At 43.3% G+C, this 22,363-nt stretch overlaps 1 protein-coding gene, 1 long non-coding RNA gene and 3 other non-coding genes across 10 annotated transcripts in view; 4 read left to right on the plus strand and 1 right to left on the minus strand.

The window, feature by feature from the left end:
- The first annotated feature begins 4,408 nt into the window (after positions 1 to 4,408).
- LOC117548386 lies at positions 4,409 to 5,991 on the plus strand. Its single transcript, XR_004569328.1, has 4 exons — positions 4,409 to 4,468; positions 5,125 to 5,168; positions 5,629 to 5,672; positions 5,872 to 5,991. It is a non-coding gene; the product is annotated as an uncharacterized LOC117548386 (long non-coding RNA).
- LOC117548896 lies at positions 4,967 to 5,058 on the plus strand. Its single transcript, XR_004569389.1, has one exon. It is a non-coding gene; the product is annotated as a small nucleolar RNA SNORD88 (small nucleolar RNA).
- Positions 5,469 to 5,560, plus strand: LOC117548895. The gene has a single exon (XR_004569388.1). It is a non-coding gene; the product is annotated as a small nucleolar RNA SNORD88 (small nucleolar RNA).
- On the plus strand, positions 5,711 to 5,800 carry LOC117548897. The gene has a single exon (XR_004569390.1). It is a non-coding gene; the product is annotated as a small nucleolar RNA SNORD88 (small nucleolar RNA).
- Positions 5,992 to 6,040: 49 nt separating the features above from the next.
- shank1 (SH3 and multiple ankyrin repeat domains 1) overlaps positions 6,041 to 22,363 on the minus strand; it is an 87,035-nt gene continuing 70,712 nt past the window's right edge. For 2 of the 6 annotated variants that reach the window (XM_034219639.1, XM_034219637.1), the window contains 6 exons: positions 21,837 to 21,952; positions 16,026 to 16,149; positions 11,857 to 15,373; positions 11,674 to 11,685; positions 10,500 to 11,396; positions 6,041 to 9,755 (listed from right to left, as the gene is read on the minus strand). In XM_034219639.1, the coding sequence (XP_034075530.1) occupies positions 9,668 to 9,755; positions 10,500 to 11,396; positions 11,674 to 11,685; positions 11,857 to 15,373; positions 16,026 to 16,149; positions 21,837 to 21,952 (4,754 nt within the window). In that variant the 3' untranslated portion in view covers positions 6,041 to 9,667. Of the gene's footprint in view, positions 9,756 to 10,499; positions 11,397 to 11,673; positions 11,686 to 11,856; positions 15,374 to 16,025; positions 16,150 to 21,836; positions 21,953 to 22,171; positions 22,229 to 22,363 lie in introns of all 6 variants that reach the window. The other 4 variants (XM_034219636.1, XM_034219633.1, XM_034219634.1 and 1 more) reach the window with 4 other exon arrangements.

A 22,363-nucleotide genomic window follows, 5' to 3' on the forward strand; every position in this document is an offset into this window, starting at 1 on the left:
TCTTTGTGCTCCACCACTTGTTGAATATCGTCTATTTCTATTCCTCTCACTCGCCTCACCTCACTCGGAGAAGTTTTAATGAAGTGAGCCATATTGTTGGTTTGTTTATGTGTGCGTGGATGTCTAGGTGACTCAGACAATAGCTGACTCACCCAGCCAGAGGCTGTTTGTGTGTGTGGTGTGTGTGCGTGCGTGTGTGTGTGTGTGTGTGTGTGTGTGTGTGTGTGTGTGTGTGTGTGGATGTGTGTGTGTGTGTGTGTGTTGTGTTGGGTGTGTGTGTGTGTGTGTGTGTGTGTGTGTGTGTGTGTGATCAACTATGTTATACAATTTTACAAACAAGCTCAAAGCAGCATGACCAGATAAGGAGAACTCCATCCCCCTGTGCTCGTCCTCATACCCCCTCTTTCCTCTCCTTACGTTCCCCCGGGGTAGTTTGGTAAGGCCTGCCTCCACAGCTGGAGGATACATCCGGTGTGTGTGTTAAATGCAGAGATTCTTTGAAGTCAGAGACCCCTGAAGAATAATTGTTCACACTCCCAACTCCCGCTCTGACTTCATGCTAGGCTGAGCTTGTGCAACTTTGCCTTGCCAGAACATGTCAAGTAAATAACTAGACAGCTGGTATCGTGGCAAAGTCTACGCCCAGCTACAACTTGCTCTTAATAAACAGTAGTCCTGTGTTAGGTATACTATAATCAAATTTGGAATGATAAAACACATGTCATGAAAACATTGTGGGATCCTGTGATTAAAATGGTGATAACTAAAAGAGGCAGACAATGACAACAAGTGGAATGAGGTCACTGTTAATTAATGTTTCAGTGGCACAGCGTACATTCCTTAAAGCATAGTAACAATAATACTAGGAATTTGACATCAGCTTTCTTCTTCTGGAAAGTAGAAGCTGTATATTAATTATATCATAGCCCTAAGCAAAATGCAAATATAGACTTGAAACTCTGTCTACAAAGGGTTCACTTTAAATGAACGTTGTTTTGAATTTGTTTGGCTTGTGTAGTCAAGTACATGAACATTGTTTATGCTGATGTCAATTAAATATTAGTTTAACTTTGGACCAACAAATTAAAGCATCTCACGAGAGATTGTTTTTGAAAAGGCATTCTTCAGGCTACCCACCAAACTACTGCGGCCAGAGTGATGTAAAATATAATTCAAGACCTGCATGTTTAAAATCATTGACTTTTGTTTACAATTATTGATTATTTCCAAGCTTTTGACATCTGCAGAAAAACCTTTGTACAGCATCTGTGAATACTGAATCAGAACTGAGTAAAAATGTATATGTGAAATATATCTGTTCAGTTAAGGTTGTATCATCAAATGTATAGAAAGTAGCATGCTTTATTAATCTATTAATTAATTATTCATTATTATCTGTGTTTATTGAGCAATTGACACATCTGCCTATTAGTCGTCTCTCGCTTATGCTTTTTGTCATATTAGTGTTAATCTAAATCTAACAAGCAAGTATTATTTTGAAATGAATGTCTCCCGTTGTATTTTTTGTGAACATCTGCAGTTCAGAATCAGAATACCTTTATTCATCCCACAGAGGGGAGATTTACATAGTTGCATTCTGTGGGAACTATTTCAATAAACATACATTTGTCTGGCTCAAAGATTATTTTTGATTTTTACTATTAGAATATATTATGCATAAGTAAACAACATAAGTCTCAGTAAGAGATGAGGAACATATTTAGAAAAGTGTAAATTGATGGGTTTGATAAACAACCTGCTGCAGCTGGAGTAACTGCAACTGTAATCCATTTAAAAAAGGCGTGTTCGGTTCACAGACTGACGATTTGTATAGGCTACTATTACATCTATAAGGTACACTGTAAAATATTACCATGATTTCACAATATTTAGCTGTAATATTTTACAATAAATTACTGTTTTACCACTTTACCTGTAATGTTCACAATATAACACTGTAATTTAGAATGTCACAGTGAAATCAATACAGGCACAGTTAATTACTGTGAATGTACAGGATAAATGATTACCAGGATTTCACAACATGTTACTGTATTATTTCATAGTAAAATACTGTATTCAGACCATCCTCTGTGATAACACAACAAATTAAGTGATTTTCTTGCTTGTATCGCTCTTGCTTGGCTTTAAATACTAATTGATTTCTTTGGTGCAGGTTTTACTTAAATTGAAAGGGGCACCGCTGCATGTGCCTTAAAATAAATGAGGCAACATATACATCTATGTAAATTGAAATTGTTGTCTTGGCTTATTGTTTTCAGGTGCTTCCTGGGCATTAAACCTGAGACGGGCTCGAAAGCCAAAAAGAGGCATGGCAATTTAAACCCCCATGTCAGCACATTCTTCAGAAAAATTGTTGACTTTGAGTGGATGTCTGTGTAGACATGTGTTAAGTGCTCCCCTCCTTGTTTTCTGTGTCCCTGGCTCCGCCTCTGCCCAGGTGCACCTGGTCTGCCCCTGGCTCCGCCTCTGCCCAGGTGTTCCAAATTCCACTCAGCCGTGTGTATATATAAAGAGAAGCTGGAGGAGAAGGATGTCTCGCCTATCCTAACGCCGGGAGACAATCGCCGAATACCTCTTTGCCATTTTGAGCTGTAGGCCATATTTTTGCAGATGTGTTTATGTTTAGCCTGGAGGACCTGGTAGTCCAGTTTTTGCGGCTTTATTTTGTTTCCCACAGGGTTTATAATTGATTTCTGGTTAGGGGGGGAGATATGGGTCCTACGGCCCGTGGTGTGGCTGGCTCGGGTTCCCTCCTTCTGTTTGTTCCTTTTGGCCACGGCTCCAGACCTCTTTTTGTTTCCCGTTTCGCTTGTGTGAGGAAATGGCTGATTATCAATAAATGCTCGTTACCAAGTACCGGTTATTGCGTGTATTCTTTCATGTTGCGGGTCTCAGCACGAGCCACTACCGCGGAGTAGAGGTTGGGGCCGTAACAACATTTCCAAGACATTGTGAAATGTACTTCAATGGAGTAATAACAAGTTTAAATGGGCATTTTCTTTGTTTTTCTTTGTTGATTGAGCTGATTGAATTGTGTAGTTATGGTACAATCCCAGTCAAATTTACAATATATTATCGTATTATTAAGATTTGTATATTTACAGTAAATTACTGGCTACTGTATTACTTCTACAGTAATAGTGTGAACATACAGGTAATTACTGTAATTTATGTACAGCAAGGTACCATAATGCCACAGCTCTGTACTGCTATATCACAGTAATTCCATGGGCATGGCAACTGTAAAGTCATAGTATTTAGTTGTACTTTTATTCTAATTAACTGTAAAATATTTACAGTAAATTACCGTGAAATCCATGCAACTAGTAGCCAGTAATTTACTGTAATTTTACAGCCAAACATTTTACAGTGTAGGTAAGTGAAAATAAGTAAGTGAAAATAACTCCTTTAAAGTTACTGATATGTCAAGAAACATGTTGTAACGTTTGTTAAACTTGAACATTTCTCTTGTATTTTATATCCATTTAGTTTTTAGTAGATTTACTAATTATGCGTAACTTCATCTGTCTGTTGCAAACGTTTTATTTTGAAAGTATTATTCGGAAGTACTACTATATTGTGTTGTTTTGTTTACACAGAGCCGTATATATCTTCCACGGCTCTGGTTTGATATCACTAGAAAAGAGCAGTTGATATTCCTTATTTTAACCACTAGAGGCCATAGGCCTACATATTTCTGATTAAGTAGCTACTGGTAGGTAGACTGTACACACAGGTTGCCTGCCTCAGACTCGCAACCTGTGGTGCAAAGCTTCCCTCCTATTTTTCCTCAATACAATGTCAATCATCCCTTGGACTCATGTAAATGTTTTATTTTGAAAGTATAATTCGGAAAAACAACTGTGGTGTTGCATTTTACTTTACAAGTAGAAGGCAGCTGCAGTGACTCACTGTGACCACGAGAGGGCAGACATACACCTGATAGTACTACAAGCAGGTTGCCTCGCTCCTTACATGTGCTTGAAGCTATAGGCCTACTCGTTTTTGAAACCTGCTAACATACAGAGAAAATGCTTCAAGGCCTGTAGCATTTATCCTCATTTGACTGAGATTTGGTTGTGACAATGTAAAAATGTGTGCGAGTTTTCATGTATTTAAGCTTTTTAGTGTAACAGTGACGTAAATAAACACAATGTTATGCTTACAACACAGGAGGAAAGCGACACCTAGCCTATTTCAAGCTTTTATTTACACAAATATTGAGGTGGAGATACTTTCTCAAGGAATTTGGAATCTGCCACCTAAGAATATTATTAATAGTCACTGTTGGGACTTGTTTTTGGTCAATGTTCTGCTCCAGACCAGTAGGTGGCGACAATGGTTTTATAAACTGGCCTCAAACTGCCAATATTTAAAAGACGTGTAAACGCCAGCAGCAGTCACTTGCTTTCTGCCTGCCTCGACCGTAACACCGACCTAACTGGTAAGATAAAAAAGAAAATCGAAAAATAATTTCACTTCAATAATAACATGCTTGAGTAGTAGGTATTGAATAGTTAAGTATTGCATTGATGCAAATACAGCAATCCACCGACTTTTCCTGATCTGAGGATGAATAAGGGTTACTTAAACTTAACATCCACGCTAACGTAATTTACAACGTTAAAGTTGAGCAAATTATGTTTGATTAACGCTTATAAACACATTCTTGGAGGTTTTTGTGAAGGCTGTATAACAAAAAATACTTTGGTAATTTGAATGTGGACTTTAAAATGGTGACATGTGGTTAACACTCAAAGCATGTGCAACTTACAACACTAGTGTTGAGGATGTTGTAGGTCAGAACTAAACTCACCCATTTCTAGACCGTTCCTGGAATTTACATCTTTAAGCCGGTAAATCAGTAACCCAGTGGGCCTTTCTCCACGTGGTGAGCCTAGCAGCTAACATTAGCATGGTAGCTAACAGTCTGATGCAGTGTCTCCTCCCCTGATGACTTGCACTGGGCTCTGAGTCTGTATGAAGAGAAAAGTGCATCTTTGGCCCTGACAAGCCAGAGTTTCTGAGGAGAAAATCAGCTAATGTTGGTCTAATGTTATAGTCATGACAACACATTAAAACATGCTTCTGTCCCTTCAGATCACTTTCAACACGTGGAACCTCTCCTTGACTGGACTTTACAGGTATGTCAAATATAATTGCTCTACAAACTGTGGAGACATATACTTTATCAAATTGTTAATAAGACACCTTGTTCTGGATGATCATGGACTTTTTATGTGTTTTTTAAACGAACCATTCATACATTTCGCCACAATTTGTATCTGCTGAAGGTCAACGCTTCCTCTAATAGTCTGCTTCCACACCACGAAAAGACTAGGATTATACATTTGCATTTGTTACTTTAATAACAGGTGTTTAGGAGGTTATTCTTGTGTATCGAGATGTACATACCATCTACTGCCAGGGTGGATTTGGCTGTCTTTCTCCCCTGATGACTTGCACTGGGCTCTTAGTCAGTATGAAGATAAAAGTGCATCTTTGGCCCTGACAAGCCAGAGTTTCTGAGGAGAAAATGGGTTCATCATGATCAAAAGTAGGAATTATGACAAGAGACTAACTATTCATTTTGTTTCCCCTCAGGTGTCTCAGGCGGTAAACCCATTTAAAGACTGGACTTGCATCAGGTGTGTTTCATGAATCTCCTGCAGACACTGTGAATGTTGATCTCTTGTGATGTATAGCACTGGGCTCAGAAATACAGTGTTGACAGAAGTGCAGCTCTGCCCCTGACAAGGCAGGCTCTGAGGAGATGATTTCTGAAAGCATTTTGTTAACCTTGTGGGATTCAGACTATTCTGACTGCTCTTCTTTGCTCTCTTTCAGGTACTGGTCCTCTGCATACTTCACCTGCTTTATAACAATGTTGTAATGTGATTTGCTTGTATTATGTTTTAATATTCTGCATTTGCTTGGATTTTTAATCAAATAAAAGCATTACAATTACTTAGTTTTGATTCTTAATTTTTCTACAAATGTTACACTTGAGTAAAGAAATACAGATTATCATAACCACTGCATAAACTACCATTTCTGTTTATGGCCTTCAAGTGATTTACTCAATTGTTCTAATACAGGGTATCAATAAAACACTTGGAGTTAGCTTAATGTGCAGGGGCATGGAATGAATGTTTTATTTGTTGAAATAGATTTGATATCACTAATAATGGATTTGATCTCACTCTGTTAAAGTACATAGCATATACCCAAATTAACATGATGACTGTTTGCTGGCGTGATGATACATTTGGGACCTTAAAGTGAGTAAAAAATGTTTAGAAATGATTTCCAAACTCCACAGGGTAAATATACTGTAGGTGTCCAGGTGGAAATAAAACATTTTTCATTACAGAAAAAATAAAATAGAACTTTGTTTTTGTATCCTTATAATTCTAACAATTTATTATCTCTTAAAACATTTGAAATTCATGTGTATATGCATATCACATATACATATATATTCTGTAAGTTGCCTTTCACCAATTCATATTCTCATATTTTAAAAGATCTCTTAAAGGAAAATAAATGCTTTCTATAGAGTCAGACCAATTCCATCTTGTTCTCCTGACGGCAACGATGAGCCACCATATATATTCATTACTTTTAAAATGCAAAGAAAGGATTAAGGACAATTCTCCAAAAAATATGTTAATATAACTTAATGTGAACATCATTTTATCAGTATGTGATTATTTCAAGATGTCTTATCCACAGTTATTAATTGGCCTTATTTTCACTAGCAAATGTTTTAGAGACCTGAAGGGGACATGTACAACTCGGCTCTGAAATAAGTTTGGAAAGGATGCCACGTTCTGCTTGTTCACCCGATCAGAAACACGCCCTTTTAGATGAAAAACACTTTAAAACCTTTAAAGGGAAATGTGAAAAGCCAAAGTTGCTAATGGAAATAGGGTCATTGCATAATATGCTGGTAATAAACAATTAGCTGTGAGCATAGACAGCACATATGCACGACTGCAGAAAATGCCATGTAGATGCAAATGGTGGGAAACCGACTGGAGCTCTTCATACTGTCAGGTCATTAACAGTGGAAGATGTAGAGAACAAGTCAAACTGTATAGAAAGCACAACAGTTAAATAAATACATTGTAGCTTTATGTTAAACATTATTTGGAAGACAGAGATTCTTTAGAACTTTTGAGACTTTTTTTTTACATCTTGAACCATAATTAGATGACCATTGTTTTCATCGTCCTTATTGCCATTTCCCCTGCATTCAAATAAAATCCCTCCTTGACCACCAGCACCAAGCAATTACGGAGACAAAACCACTTTTGCTCATTCACGTGCTTGTGTGTATGTGCACTTTTGAAAAATAATTTATCTTTTTGCAAAAACAGTGAGGCTAGATAGCAGTAAGGAAACTCTCCATCTACACCTCGATGTAAATCGCACATGTGATATGTGTTTGAGGACTCGAAGCAGCAGGAGAGGTGAGCTGTTGTTCAAGGTAGAGAAGTCGTGAGAGAGCCCTTATATTTGATATCATCAACAGTGAGAAATCAGGACTGAAGTTGTAAGGCGATGTACATGTGCAGTGGAAGCTGATGGAGAAATAGAAGACATTTAGTACAATATGATTTGGAAAAACAATGACATAGATTTTTACTTTTTGTATTGGCATCCCTAATGTAAGAGTTGCTACACATTCAGTATCTGCATATTATTAAGTTGGCGACTAACTTTTAAAAGAGAAAACAAATATATATTTAAGCCATTATTGTCCTTGTCAAATGCCTCACAGTTTGACAAAAGAGAAGCAGTAGCCTAAGGAGAAAGAAAAAGAAAGTGTATCTGAAATGTGCTTCACATTAAGTTGCAATGCTTCTTATCACATAGAAGCAATGTTAAGGGTACCGTGCACAAAATAATATGCATCTTCAATTCAAAAATACCTATTTATAGTAAACACATATATATTTATATATATAACCAAGACAATTTTCTTCATCACAGTCAGAAAATAAACGTACTGCCCAAAGCGCCATATCAGCCACCAAAGGCAGAAAGCAGGAACCCTCTGAAACTATAACAGTAAGGACGATGAAAGTAATGATATATACTAATAATACATCTCTTCATATCAATATCAGTATTCCAGTATTCCCATTTAAAGTTTAAAAATTGTAAGAACAATCATAGTATTAAAACTCGATATAAGCGTTTCTCTCAGATCTCCTCGGCCGGGTGGCTGTTTGTTTCCTCCTGGATTTAGTCGAGAGAGGGGGGGGAGGGCTCTCCTGGAAGGAGAAGGGGGGATTGGTTGGGAAAGAGCAAGTAAATGGCAGTTTTTCCTCTTCCCCTCCCCTCTCCTTTCCAGTCTCCCTCGGACGGAAGTTCTGAATGGTTGTTCAACAGTTGTCCCGACGCTACGGAAGTCTTTCTCCATAAATAAAATCCTCGAGGGATATCTCTTCACATTGTTGAAAGCACAGTCTGTCTCCTTTTGTATAAGTATATCTCGGATCCAAACATATAGTGTGTCTATATATAAGGTGTCCCATAAACTCTAACACAACCACTTGCAAGTGCTTGTGGGTATGTGTTCGTCTACATGTTGGTGTATGCATGCAGGCGTGTATAGTATAACACGGGTGCCTGTGTGTGTATCAGTGTTTACATTTTTTATATTATTTTGTTGGTCTGGGCACTTATTTTTGCTACAAATGTGTGATACAGTGACCAGTCTGTATATATGTCGTTATAAGACTGCAGATGATAAAGAGCTATAGAGAAACACTGCAGATCCTGATCACAGGATCTGCAGTGAGGAAGGAGCCCTACCAGCGGTGAGGTAAAAACAGGACGTAAACCAATTAAAGCCGAACCCAAGCCAGCATCCTTGGTTTTAAATCAAGGACGCCAGTTATCGGTCTACATGATTTACTGCCCTGCGCCATCCTACGTTGACCATGCAGTTAGACAAAGCATCACACCTGCAGCCTCACCCTCAAATATGCATTCCTCAATGATATTCACACATATTTGAAAACTAACATCCATTCACACGGGGCAGGGTTGTCATTGATTGCACTCTAAATGTTCTTGGTGGGCTCCACTCTTAAACCTGAACAGATTTAACCAGCAGGCTGAGGGGTTAGAGCAACAAACAGCTGCACACTGACGGACACCTTTTCTTATTTTCAAACTCGACAACATCAAAACCTGCTTGATTTTATTCTAGAAATCTAACAGGCTTTTGATTGTTCCTGTCAAGTATTTGGTTCGGTTTCATCGCTTCCCTTGTTATATCTGCTCTCGCCATAGTGTCTTCGTATGCATTTTGGACTAAACTGTATTTGTGTTACTTGTTTGTTGATGGGTGTGACAGTGCATGCATATGGGGAGTGTACTTGTGTAAATCAGCGTGCCACAATTGGGGAGCGCCAGCCGGCTTCTTTATGGATCATCAGCTCTTTTTCCATGTGTTTCCATCTCCCTTTGGGAATTGCCTCCCTCTTTTTGTCGCTCTCTGTAAATATGTTCCCCCCTAATTTGTTGTGTGAATCCACCATGGATAGCAGCAGTTGTGCCTTCCTCCCTCATTGACTCAAACCCTTCTTTCCTTCTTCCTCTCTCTCCTGCCTCTGCGTTTGCAACCTCAGCTCCGACTCCCATCGTCCCTCCTCCTGTCAATCTGTCCATCCCGAGGTGAGAGAACAGAAATGGGAAATGGGCTGCTGGACAGCCTGAGGACAGAAGAACAGACACATCATTTTTTGTAAAACGATAGTGAATGGTGTTGTTTCATAGTGTTTTTGTAATGGAATCTTGCTTTATGAAACAAAAAAACATACAATAAATTACAATTTTAAATGAAAAGCTAGTTTAAATAAAATTGTTATAATGAAAACATTTTTCATGGAAGCTTCTGGTTCTAGGTGTTATTTGTATTAAATATAGTTTAATATGTATTTTGGTTACATCTGTCCATGTTAGGTTCTTTAAAAAAAAAGTTTATTAACAGAGAAAACTGCATGAAACCAAATGAAGCTTAGCAAGTTCAATCAGAAAGACTACCATCATTTTCATTCTGAACTCCTTTTCTCTCTCACTACTCTAACTCTAACCCTAACCCTACTAAGCTGACTATGGGCAGTCACTCTTTTAGCTCCCCAACTACATGTTGCTACAATCTCCAAAAGCCAATCATTGTGCTGCTGTCAAACTTTAAATCTGTTCACCTACCGTTGGCTGTAACTTCAGGCATCATCACTGCATCATCAGAAGTTTACTGAACATCTCAACCAGTGTCTAAACAATAGACTGTATACTGTATATGAAGGTCTAAGCCCACAGGTCTTTTGTTTTATACTACTTACAGCGGCACCTCTCCCTTAAGATGTGTCCATTAATGTAAATAAATATCTCTAATAAAAAAGAAAAAAAACTTTCATGATTGAAATAATTGACTTGGAAAGTTGAAGCCATACCTGTCCATTACTGTCCTCAGGGCACGCTCTATATTCATGCGATGGCCGACACGTGTTACACCCAGATCCAGAAAGTCGTCCTTTGTTAGGGAGGGCAGGTGGGAGCCGTCAATTTCGTTGTCCAGGAAACGATCTCTGTGCTCTCCCAGGTTCAGGTATCCTAACCAGTCTGCAACATCGTACTTGGTCCAGTAGGGCAGCGGCTTGGCGGCAAAAGGCTTTGTAGGGGAAGGGGGCGGTAGATGGGGATAACTCAGGCATGTAGGTGGAGGGTGAGGATGCATGGGCGGAGAAGAGGTCCCTGACAGGAAGTGAGTTGGGGAGAGGGAGCGAGAAACAACTAAAGCGTTGTTTGGAGGAGGAGGGGCACCAGAAGGGGCAAACAGGGGAGGGGAAGGCGAGAAGTAAGGATCTCCAAGAGGGTTTCCAGGTGATGGTGGGGTAACTGAACCCCGGAGGTCGTACATAGCACTGTAGAGAGGAGTGGTAGGGAGCAGCGGGAGGGAAGATGGTCGTGGTGGATCCACCTTGGGCCTCTCTGAGGGGGAGATGAGGGGGCTGGGTGCTCGCCTACGCTGCATCATGTGTGACTCTGCTTTACGGGACTCTCGACTCGGGATGAACTGAAATTCTAGTGCTTTGGTCCGGTAGACAGGTCTGTGTTTGGGGGAAGTTGGGTAAGGAGCATAACCTGTTGGGGACAGGGGGGATTGGGAACGTGGAGGCTGAGAGGCAACTTGAGGTTGAGGAGATGGGGAACGTCCCCAGTTAGGGTACTGGGAAGTAGGGGTCGGGGTCGGGGACGGGGACAATGATGGCTGCGATAATGAAATCGGAGACGGTGACGTGGATCGAGCTGGGGGGGGGCTCAGAGCTGAGGCTGAGTCTTCTGAAAATCTGTGAATGGAGAGGGAGAGAAACTGTTACAAGATACATCCTTATAGAAAAAACTAAAACAGTAAGCTGAAAATAATGCACACACATTAAGGGAAACATCATTTTCCAGTTATTTTAAGGACTTGTGGTCTTCAGCTTTTTGATTGTGTGCAAGTTAGTGCTCTACATGTTTAACAACGTTTTCTCTCCTTGCGTATCACAATAGGCGGTAAAGTCAAGCAAATGTGTGATGTTCTTCCTGACAGAAAAAAAAGGAGCGGAGAACCGGCACAATTACCTGTTTCTGCTTCTGAGAGAAACACATGAAAAGACAGAAAAATAAAAGGAGAGTTTTACACAGTATAGACGAAACACGTACACAAGACATAAACAGACAGTACAGCGTTTTTCACAGAAGGCTTCAACAACAACATGTTGTAACACTGAGAAACATAAAGCTGAGGCTCTCTCTGATGTGTACCTGTGTCTGCTCAGCGCTCTCTGGCTGCTCCAGGTCTCCTTGGTTCTTTGCTGCAGTTTACTGTTCAGCTCATTTATGATGCTTGGCTTCATACTGGATGCAGGAGGGTAAATCTTCTTCCCCTCTAAAAGTGCTGCAGATTGGTCACCGGCCATTTGCCCCTCGTCCCAGAGAGGCTTCATCTCAGGGGTGCGAGGGCGATCAAAGTACGGTGAAACGGGACGTCCCAAATGCATGTCCCTCGAGCCATACCGATCCCTGCCACTTTCATCCACTCCGTCATCAGCCTCGTCCTCCGTCTGCTCCTCCCTTTGTCTGTGGGAGTGGAAGGATGCAGGAGCAGTGCTGGTCTGCCTGTGGATGTCACTGGTGCGACCTCCCTCTCTGAACCTGTTGCTTTTCGGGTAGGTGGAGGTGGCTGCTGTCGCATTCTGCATCTCAAAAGATTGTCCGTCCAGATAGCTCATATAGGACTCCAGAAAATCTCCTCCCCTTTCTGATTCCCCTGTCCCGCCCTGTCCTCCCATCCGTCCTCCCCTCTCCCCACGGTCCAGCCTGTCTCCCCGGACCCCGGCCAGGATGCTGTCCAGGTGGTGGTCACTGCTGCTGCGGCTGTCCAGCTCTTCAATCCCAGAGTCCACTACCGTCTCCAGGGACTCTCCTTTCTTGGTAGTGGGGCTGGGACGGCGGTGCTCCCCTGTCTTGCGACTAATGGCAGTGGAAGATGTTGTGTGTGTGGTGTGTGTGCGCTCCTGGTAGAGCTGAGTGGAGGTGCTTGTTGTGGTGGCAGCAGCGGTGGTTGTAGCGGCACAGCTAGCGGTCATGGCATGTGAGGCAGCGCCCCTATGTGGAGCGGGGGTGGCAGCAGTGGTGGAGGGGGCTTGGGGACCACGGTAGGCCGGGGGGGGCGTGACTGTGTGTGGGGGAGGCGTGGGGGAGCGCCCAGGCGTGTGAGAGCTGTTGTAAAGGTGGTGGGGGTGGGACATAGAGAAGGGTCTGTGATAGGATCCAGGAGGAGGCGGTGGCGAGACTGAGGGGGGAGGCGGAGGTCTCGATGCTGAGGTGGGCTGCAGGGTAGAGGGCGAGTGAGAGGGCAGAGGGTTGGGTGAGGTTTGGGAGGGGGAGTGAGCGGACTGAGTCAGGTTAGCCACCTCGCTGTCATACGATGTGAGGCTGGAGGCAGTGGAGTCCCCTGCCTGAGGTGAGGGCAGGGGTGTGTGAGCAGGAAACCCACCTATAAATGATTCTTTTTGGGTTGTTGGAGGGGGAGGTGGTGGAGGAGGAGGTGGAGGTGGAGGGGGCGGGACCTGCTGTTGGCGGGAAAGCAGGCTGTTGGGGCGCATCCCGTGTTGCGAGTACCCTGACATTCCCCCCATCCCCCTGTCGAAGCTGTTAGCAAACTGTAACGGAGGTGGGAGAGGGTCTGCGTAGACAAACTCATCGTCCGCATCAATTGAAGGGGCAGGGGGAGGAAGAACCATCAAACCAGACCCAGTGCTCCCAGTACTGCTGGCTGTCTGCTGAGTACCGGTAGGGGGAGGAGAGGGAGGGGTGAGGGACAAGATATAGGCATCAGCTTGACTTTCCATCCTGAGAAAAGAGGGTCTCTGAGGCTGCTGGGACCCCTGTTGAGCAGCACTATCAGCAGCCTGCTCTGCCCTTCTTAAGTAACCCTCCCTCTCTTGTTCCCTCTCTCTCTCTCTTGACATCTCCCTCTCCTTCGACCTCTCCCGCTCCCTCGACCTCTCCCGCTCCCTCGACCTCTCCCGCTCCCTCTCCTTGTAGGATGGCTGAAACGGCTGAGACTGGTAGTGGTGTGTGTGGACCGTTTTATCTTCAGAAAAGCGAACTCTTAGCCCCTCACGTGCCCCTCCTCCTTCCCGCTCTCTCTCTCCTCCACCGCCTTCCTCATTCCACACACTCCCGACTCCTCTGAGGATTCTGGGTGAGGGTGGGCGGCCAACAGTGGCCGTGGTAGCAGCCAAAGAAGATGAGGTGACCAGGTAAGAGGAGCTGGAGGACTGGGCGGTGGAAGACACTGGCTGAGAGGTGACAGAAGAAGAAGGAAACCCCCCACTCGATATCTGGCGGGTGAAGTGGGGCTCTGTTCCCCTCCTTAACCTGCTGTCATCCCTCAGAGCACGCTCTCTCGCAGCGAGGGCGAGACCTAGGGGGGATGTGGGGTCAAGAGCCTTTCCTGTTAGAGGGTGAATGAAGGTGGTTTTACTAGAGGATGCGGACTGCCTGCCAGTGTAAAGGTCAGTAGGTACAGATTTGGGCTGATAGTCCTGGGCAGCTGAGGAGTACTCAGGTAGGTCAAAGGCTGGAGGCATACTGCGGGTGTGATGGATAAAGCTGTCCCCAGAGAACATGCCCTCATCAATAGACTTGGAGGGGCGCAGCCGTGTTGATGAGCTTTCAGCCTGTGTGCTAAGCTGTTGCTGCGACACTTGAGTCCTTGAAATGCCATCACTCCCTCCCCCAAGAATCACGTCCTCATCAGCAGACATGAACATTGAGGAACCCTTTCGGCGGAGTTCATGAAACCGTTCCCTGTCTCTGCGAGCAGCGCCAACAATGGCAGCACCAAACTGGCTAGTATAGTCCATATTATCCTGGGCACGCATTGAGGGTAAGGATGGAGGCGGTGGTGCTGGGATGGAAGGTGGGGCAGGGGGCTGCGGAGCAGGACTGGAGGGGGGAGGACCATGAGCTGTTTTGGCTTCATCTGCCTCCCCTGATGCAGGAACATCGGCCTCCACACTGCTGCCTTGGCTGCTGCGCCCACTGCTGCTGGTTGAAGGGGCCTTGACAATTATTGTGGGGATGGGGATGGAGCTTTTCTCCACTGTGCCTTTTCCCCCCAGTGTACCCTGGCTCAAGCGCAGGTCTTCTACCTTGGATTGCTTCACCAGGGGGCCTTTACCTCTCCGGGCCCCTCCTTTAGGACCGCCTGCTCCAGCTGCACTGCGCTCTGCGCGATGGGATTGGCTCTGGGCAGGCTGCTGTTGCTGGGGCATTACAGTGGCAATGCTGGAGGGGGGGACCGCTGTGCTGTAGCCTCTTCTAAGACCTGCTGCCTTGGCCCCTCCTCCAGCCCCTCCACCAGCCCCTGACCCAGCTCCACCAGGCTCTCCAGTATAGGCAACTTTCCTCGAAGCAGTCCTGCTTTGAGCAGTATGGGCAGCTGCGTGTGCATATGAGGTGGTGTGGTCCACTGCTCCACCACTGGGGCCAGTGCTGGGACCCCCTTCCCTTTCCCTGCCCCCGTGGGTGAAGTGCACTGGCTGGGAGTAGGGCTGGTAGTGTGCAGAGGTGGCTGTGGACTGGGACACAGAGACAGAGGGCTGCTGGGAGGACTTAGCTCTCCAACCAAGTGGCGGAGCAGAGGAGAATGGAGGTTCTGGTGGTGCTGTGGTGGGAGGAGGGGGGATTTCGTCTGGGCCGGGCACTGACAGACTGCGAGCAAACTTCATGGCTGGAGGATGCAGGAACTGCCTTTCGTCCTCAACCGCCCCTGCAGTAAAGCATTAATAAAAAAGAAAACAAATGGCGATGAAATAGGCATTAACCTACTGTATAATACAAATTGTGTAAAGTGAGAATAAGAACAGAAGAAAAGTTTGGGGGTGAATTAGAGTAGAGGGGAAATGGAACAAAAGAAAGGAAAATGAACGGTAATCTGAGAGTGTCTGTCTTAATCTGACTGCCCGTGTAACTGCTAGCAAGTCTGTCCTCAGATCTCATGTCTGTTAGTAGGTAAATCAGTTAGTGCTATGTATTCCACAAACAGGAAGCAACTGGGCAACATCACACAGCAGCATTCGTTTTGTTGGTCACCAGAGAGCACATTTCCATTTCAGGAGTGGAGATAGCAAAGCCTCAGTAAGCAACAAACCAGAAATTAATTCATTAGAATAAAATAAAGATTAGTGGCCATTCTTTATATAACAAGTAGTAGTAGGGTGAGTTTAACACAAACAAACAACTTGTTTTTACAGTACAAGTATAACATACAATAGCTACAGATACAGATAGGGTGACAGAAAGTGTGCACATTTTTAGGCACAGACAAGACAAACAGGTCGGCGCAGAGTTGATCTCTGCTGCTCCAGAGGACAGACAGACAGGCCAAAGGAGGGGCAGACAGAAAGAACAGACAGCCTCACCGATGGACTTCTGCCGCAGCATACCGTGCGGTGGGCCGTGACCTGAGGTGAACTGGCCACGGTCATAGCCGAGGCCCAACCCAGACGACATCATCCCCATCCCAGACTGATCCCCGTAGTTTGGCTGAAACGCCAAAAAGGAGCATGTGAAAAAAATTAGATTAACTTGACATTCAATTATGCAATACATGTGTGGGTCGGAGAACCAAAATCATTGGTTTTATGAGTCACACCTTTGCTTGGCTGGTTTGTTGTAATGTCAAAAATAATTATGCACGTTTATGCAGGTTTAAAATAGTCAACAATAACTGTTATTTAAAAAAAAAAACTGGTACAGTAGTTTAATTGTTTTCATATTTTTTAAACGTAAGGATGTTGCTGCAGAACTTAAGACGTTGCCATGTGTGTTCGGACTACATATTCTGCTCGACACAAATGTGAAAAATGTCTTGTGTTGTCCTTAAACTGGTTTATTACATTGCATTTAGCTGACGCTTTTATCCAAAGCGACTTACAATAAGTGCATTCGACCAAGAAGATACAAACTTGAAGAATCAGGTTTCATAGAGCCAAAACATTTCAAGTGCTACTCAACTGGCTTTAGATAAGCCAGTCCTTTATTAGTATATAAGTGCTTTGTTAATAATTATATCGCTCGAAGTGGAGTCGAAAGAGATTAGTTTTTAGTCTGCGCCGGAAGATGTTTGTTTGTAGCCTTTATTTAACCAGGTGAAAGCCCCTTGAGATCAAAAGATCTCTTTTTCAAGGGTGACCTGCAGGACATTAGTTACACATGTAACATAAAAACAACAGAACAACAATAAGGATGACATACAACATAATGTACAGGGTACAGTTTACAAACTCTATTTACAGAGACAGGTACCATGAGTATCAAACAGCATGTCACCCAGCCGAGTTTTAAAATGATGCAGGGGAACCAAAGTGCTCAGTTTTAAACATGTTTGCAGACTGTTCCAATTTAGTGGAGCTGCACAACTAAAAGCTTTCTTCCCTAAGACAGTCCTAGCACTTGGCACATTTAATAAAACAACATCATGAGATCTCAGGCAATATGTACTTTCAATTCGTCGAGAGATCAGAGAGCAGATATAAAAAGGTAGTTTAGCCAACATGGCTTTGTAAATGAACATGTACCAATGACTGAGCCTCCGTACAGTTAGTGAAGGCAGACCTGCCTTGGCATACAGGGTACAGTGATGAGTAAGTGCTTTACAGTTAGTAACAAATCTCTGCGCTGTGATAGGCGGCATCTAACCTTTCCAGGCAATGGGCAGGTGCATTCATATAGATCAAATCACCATAGTCCAGCACAGGTAAAAAGGTCACAGTGACTAGCCTTTTCCTGGCTTCAAATGAGAAACAGGACTTGTTTCTGAAAAAGAAACCTAGTCTAACCCTCAGCTTTTTAAGCAGGTTATTGACATGAAGTTTAAAAGTAAGACAATCATCAAGCCAGATACCTAGGTATTTATAACTGGTAACCACTTCAAGTACTTGTCCTTGCATAGTAACAATATCCAAAACAGGCTCTGGTGTCTTTTTAGCTTTTGTAAATAGCATTACCTTGGTTTTATCAACATTTAAAAGAAGCTTAAGCTCAGCAAGCTGAGTCTGAATAATGTTAAAAACAGCCTGTAATTTAACACCAGCCTCCTTAATGGAGGGACCTGCACAGTACATCACGGTATCATCAGCATACAAATGTAAAGTAGCTTCATCCACATTTTCACCTAAACTGTTGATATATATGGAGAATAAAAGTGGACCTAAAACAGAACCTTGAGGAACACCATTAGCAATGTTTAACCACTCAGAAGACAGCCCATCAAAGTGAACACATTGGGACCTTTCAGAGAGGTAGTTCACAAACCAACCCACTGCATGGCTGGATATGCCGATACTGAGTAGCCTTTGCTTTAAGATGCGATGATCGACGGTATCAAACGCTTTGGAAAGGTCAATAAATAGAGCTGCACAACTCTGCTTATCGTCTAAAATACTCGTAATGTCATTCACCACTTTCATTGTGGCAGTGATGGTGCTATGTTGTTTTCTGAAGCCTGACTGATGTTTAGACAGGATATCATTTTTACATAAAAACTCCTTTACCTGTTCACTCACTAGGCGTTCGAGCACCTTCGCCAGAACTGACAATTTAGAGATTGGCCTATAGTTATTTAATAAGGTGGCCTCCCCTCCTTTTAGCAAAGGCAAGACATAAGCTGACTTCCATACTTTTGTAATTGCATTTGTGCTGAGGGAGAGGTTAAAAAGAGTAGTAAGAGGTGGAGCAATAAAATCTGCAGCTATCTTTAAAAATAAAGGTTCTACGTTGTCCGGGCCAGCTGGTTTCTTAGGATCTAGCTTAGATAAGGCTTCATGAACAACATTGACAGTAAAAGGAGTAAAACTGAAAGGGTTTTCCAGACCACATTGTTCAGAGTCACGGATTGGGGTGTTCACAGAAGCAGAGTTAGTCACAGAATCAAACATAGAACCGCAGGACACAAAATGCTCATTAAAGCAATTTAACATAGTGGCCCTGTCCGATATAGTGCCAGATGCTGTGGTAAGGCACGGAGGTAGCTCATTACGGATCTCACCGGTGGATATCGATTTTATTGCTTTCCAAAATTTCCTAGGATTATTTAGGTTTTCTGTGGTAACTGACAAATAGTACTTTGACTTTGCACTTTTGACATTTGAAGTGAAGCTATTCCTTAGCTGCCTAAAACGCAGCCACTCTACCTCTGAGCCTGATTGCCTATCCTTTGCCCAGGCCGTGTTTCTCTCATGAAGGAGACTAGACAGCTCAGCAGAAAACCAAGGATTGTCTCGTCCCTTTACTCTAAATTTACGCAGGGGTGCATGTCTATCAATGATCTCCATAAAACCAAGATAAAAATAAGACCATGCGGTTTCCACATCAGCACACAGATCGATTTTACCCCAATCAAAATCAAACAGATCATGCACAAAACCCTGCTCAACTAAATGTTTTTTGTCTCTCTTAATGATAATGCAAGGTTTAACCTTTTGGACCTTAGTGTCCCTAATTGTGGCTACAACACAGTGATCGCTCAGATCATTTGCAAATACTCCCACAGATGAATATTTATGGGGAACATTAGTTAAAATGAGATCAATTAGGGAGGATTTATTAGGGGACTTAATATTTGGGCGAGTAGGACTGTCAACAATCTGAGTAACATTCAAAGAGATACAAAGGTTTTTAAAATCCTCTGACACTGCAGTTAACCAGTCCCAGTTAAAATCTCCAAGTAGCACTATTTCCTTGTAGTCTAGTTGTGATAAAAGATTTGCTAGTGAAGACAAGGAGTATTTGACAGCTGAGGGGGGTCTGTAACAACTCACTACCATGTGTAAGCTTTCTGATGTCAATGGGGAGCTTATTCCACCATTTTGGAGCCAGGATAGCAAACCCACGTGTTTTTGCTGATGGGAACTTGGGTCCTCCTCGCAGTGCGGGTGCAGCGAGCCGTTTGGCCGATGCAGAGCTGAGTGCATGTGCTGGGGTGTATGGTTTAACCATGTCCTGGAGGTAGGAAGGGCCAGATCCATTCACAGCATGGTACGCTAGTACCAGTGTCTTGAAGTGGATTCTAGCAGTTACTGGAAGCCAGTGAATGGAGCGGAGGAGCGGTGTGGTGTGGGAGAATGTAGGAAGGTTGAAGACTAGACGAGCCGCTACATTCTGGATGAGCTGCAGAGGTCGGATGGCACATGCAGGTAGACCAGCCAGGAGGGAGTGGCAGTAGTCTAGACGTGAGATGACGAGAGCCTGGACCAGAAGTTGCGTCGCTTTCTGGGTTAGGAGGGGACGTATCCTCCTGATGTTGTAAACAGTGTATCTGCAGCAGCGGGTTGTCGCAGTGAAGGGCAGGTTGTTATCTAGGGTCACACCCAGATTCCTTGCAGTCTGAGTCGGGGAAACAACAGAGGTGCCGATGTGGATTGTTAGGTCAAGAGTGGGACAATCTTTTCCCGGAAGAGAAAGCAGTTCAGTCTTATCAAGGTTGAGCTTGAGGTGGTGAGCAGACATCCACTGAGAGATGTCTGCTAGACAAGCAGAGATGCGTGCGACGACCTGGGTTTCTGAACGGGGGAAAGACCAAATTAATTGGGTGTCGTCAGCGTAGCAATGGTATGAAAAACGATGCGGGCTAATGACAGATCCGAGCGAGTTTGTGTACAGAGAGAAGAGGAGGGGATCAAGGACAGAGCCCTGAGTGACCCCTGTAGTTAATTGACAAGGGTCGGACTCGGATCCAGAAGGTTGTTCTGATGGAGATAACATGAGAGTTGTTTAAAGACAGCATGTTCAAGTGTTTTAGACAGGAATGGGAGGTAATGAGGGTAAGAACCTCACTTGGAGAGAGAGGGGAAAAGGAGGTTAGTGTGTGGGTGAACGGTGGTGACCCAGTGGTGTGTAACTCTCCAGCTGAAACTCTCCTTATTAATTTAAGCATTTTACTTATTAATGTATGCAGACAATAACACAATCTATGTGATTTTTGGATTTACCGTGCCTCTCAATTGCCCGTGACAGGTTGGCAAGGTCGATGAATCCTGAAGTTGCCCAAGGATTGTTCAGGGAGCACGAATCCTTGTCAAAAAGAAGACATGGCCAGCAAAATAGACGCTGAAGTTTAGCGCTTCCAGTTAGCCACTCCGTGCGGACATAATTGTCCTCATTGAACGTCCGATTCTCTCCCTTTTCCTCTGTGTACACACAGCTCGAGTGCGGGCATTGGCCTGTCATCTGATTTAATTTTCAGTTGCTGCTGTAGCAGAAGTTTAGTAAAGTTATGTTTGATTAAGTACGCCAAATCTCCACCCTCCATAATGCTTCATTTGCTTGATAATTTCTGACGGCGGTGATGACAGTTACAGTATTAAAACTGATGTTGATGTGATTTGATTGGATGGCAATGGTGAGTCGGAAAAAGAAGAGCGAATATCATCAACCTTTTTTTCAAAGTAGTTAACAAAGTCGCTTGGAAGAAGGGAGGAGGGGGAAGGGGCTTTGGGGGGGTCGAGGAGGGTGGAGAAGCTAGAAAATAGTTTTTTGGCATTGGAATAGGAAGATTGGATCTTATCTTGAAAGAAAGTGCTTTTTGCCTGAGAGATCGAAGATGAAAAAGCGGAGAGGAGAGATTGATAGAGTAGGAGGTTGTCAGGGTGTTTGGATTTCCACCATTTCCGCTCAGCTGCCCGAAGGATGGTTCTATTAGCACGCAGTTTATGTTTCATTGTTCATTACTAGCCAGGAGATAGATACAGTATATGTAAATCTCTGGAACTTAATCAGAATCAGAATCAGAAACAGGTTTATTACCAGGTAGGTTGACACGTACGAGGAATTTGACTTGATATCATGGTGCATACATAAAAGTAAAACAAAAATTAAAAACGCATATAGAGAACTATTTTAAGAAAACTATAATAACGTAAAAAATATATTAAAAAGTAATACAAAATATAGCAAAATATAGCATTATTTACATAGAAATAGAATATAATATAATCAAGGGGATCTTTAATTGTTCAGACTCTTTGATGAAGCAGTGACAGGATAATTTAAGTTGAAGTTGTGCCCGGTGCAGCATCCCTGTTTTACTGGTTGTTTGCTTTTCATTGAGTTGTTTCCGGCTGTCTCATACTACAACTCAACTTGTTCACAACCTGATGACAGACACAGTGAACACAGGAACCCGTATTTCAGGAAAATAGAAATTAAACTATAATAGATTTTTCTAAACACACCTCATTGCCATAGACACTTCGTCCTCTGTCTCTTTTTGGCCCCTGTCCCCGTGTCCCTGGTGCTTCATTGGTGCTGATGGTCTGCTGAGCTGCTGCAAGAATTTCATCTAGTTTATCTGAGATAATAAGACAGAGAGAGAGAGAGAGAGAGAGAGAGAGAGAGAGAGAGAGAGAGAGAGAGAGAGAGAGAGAGAGAGAGAGAGAGAGAGAGAGAGAGGGGCATACAACAATGAAACAGAAAAATGAACATCAAAAGTGAAGGAAACATTGTGTGGAAAGGGACCAACTGGATGAAAGTGGACGAGAAAACATCTGACAAACACAATCTCCCTTACTCAAAGCCATCTGATAGACTGTCCTCTTCTTCTCTGTGACTTGGGAGGATTCAAATTCTAAAAGGAAAGAAACTCAGAATAAGGCCAATAAGAGACTGAGCGGTGAGTGCCAACTAATTTTGGAAAGACATAAATACAATGCCTTAAAGGTCCTATGTCATGCTTTTCCGGTTATTACCCGTCCCCTTGTGT

The sequence above is a fragment of the Gymnodraco acuticeps genome, unplaced genomic scaffold (genome assembly GCF_902827175.1).
Source record: "Gymnodraco acuticeps unplaced genomic scaffold, fGymAcu1.1, whole genome shotgun sequence".
In the NCBI taxonomy this organism is placed as follows: Eukaryota; Metazoa; Chordata; class Actinopteri; order Perciformes; family Bathydraconidae; genus Gymnodraco; species Gymnodraco acuticeps.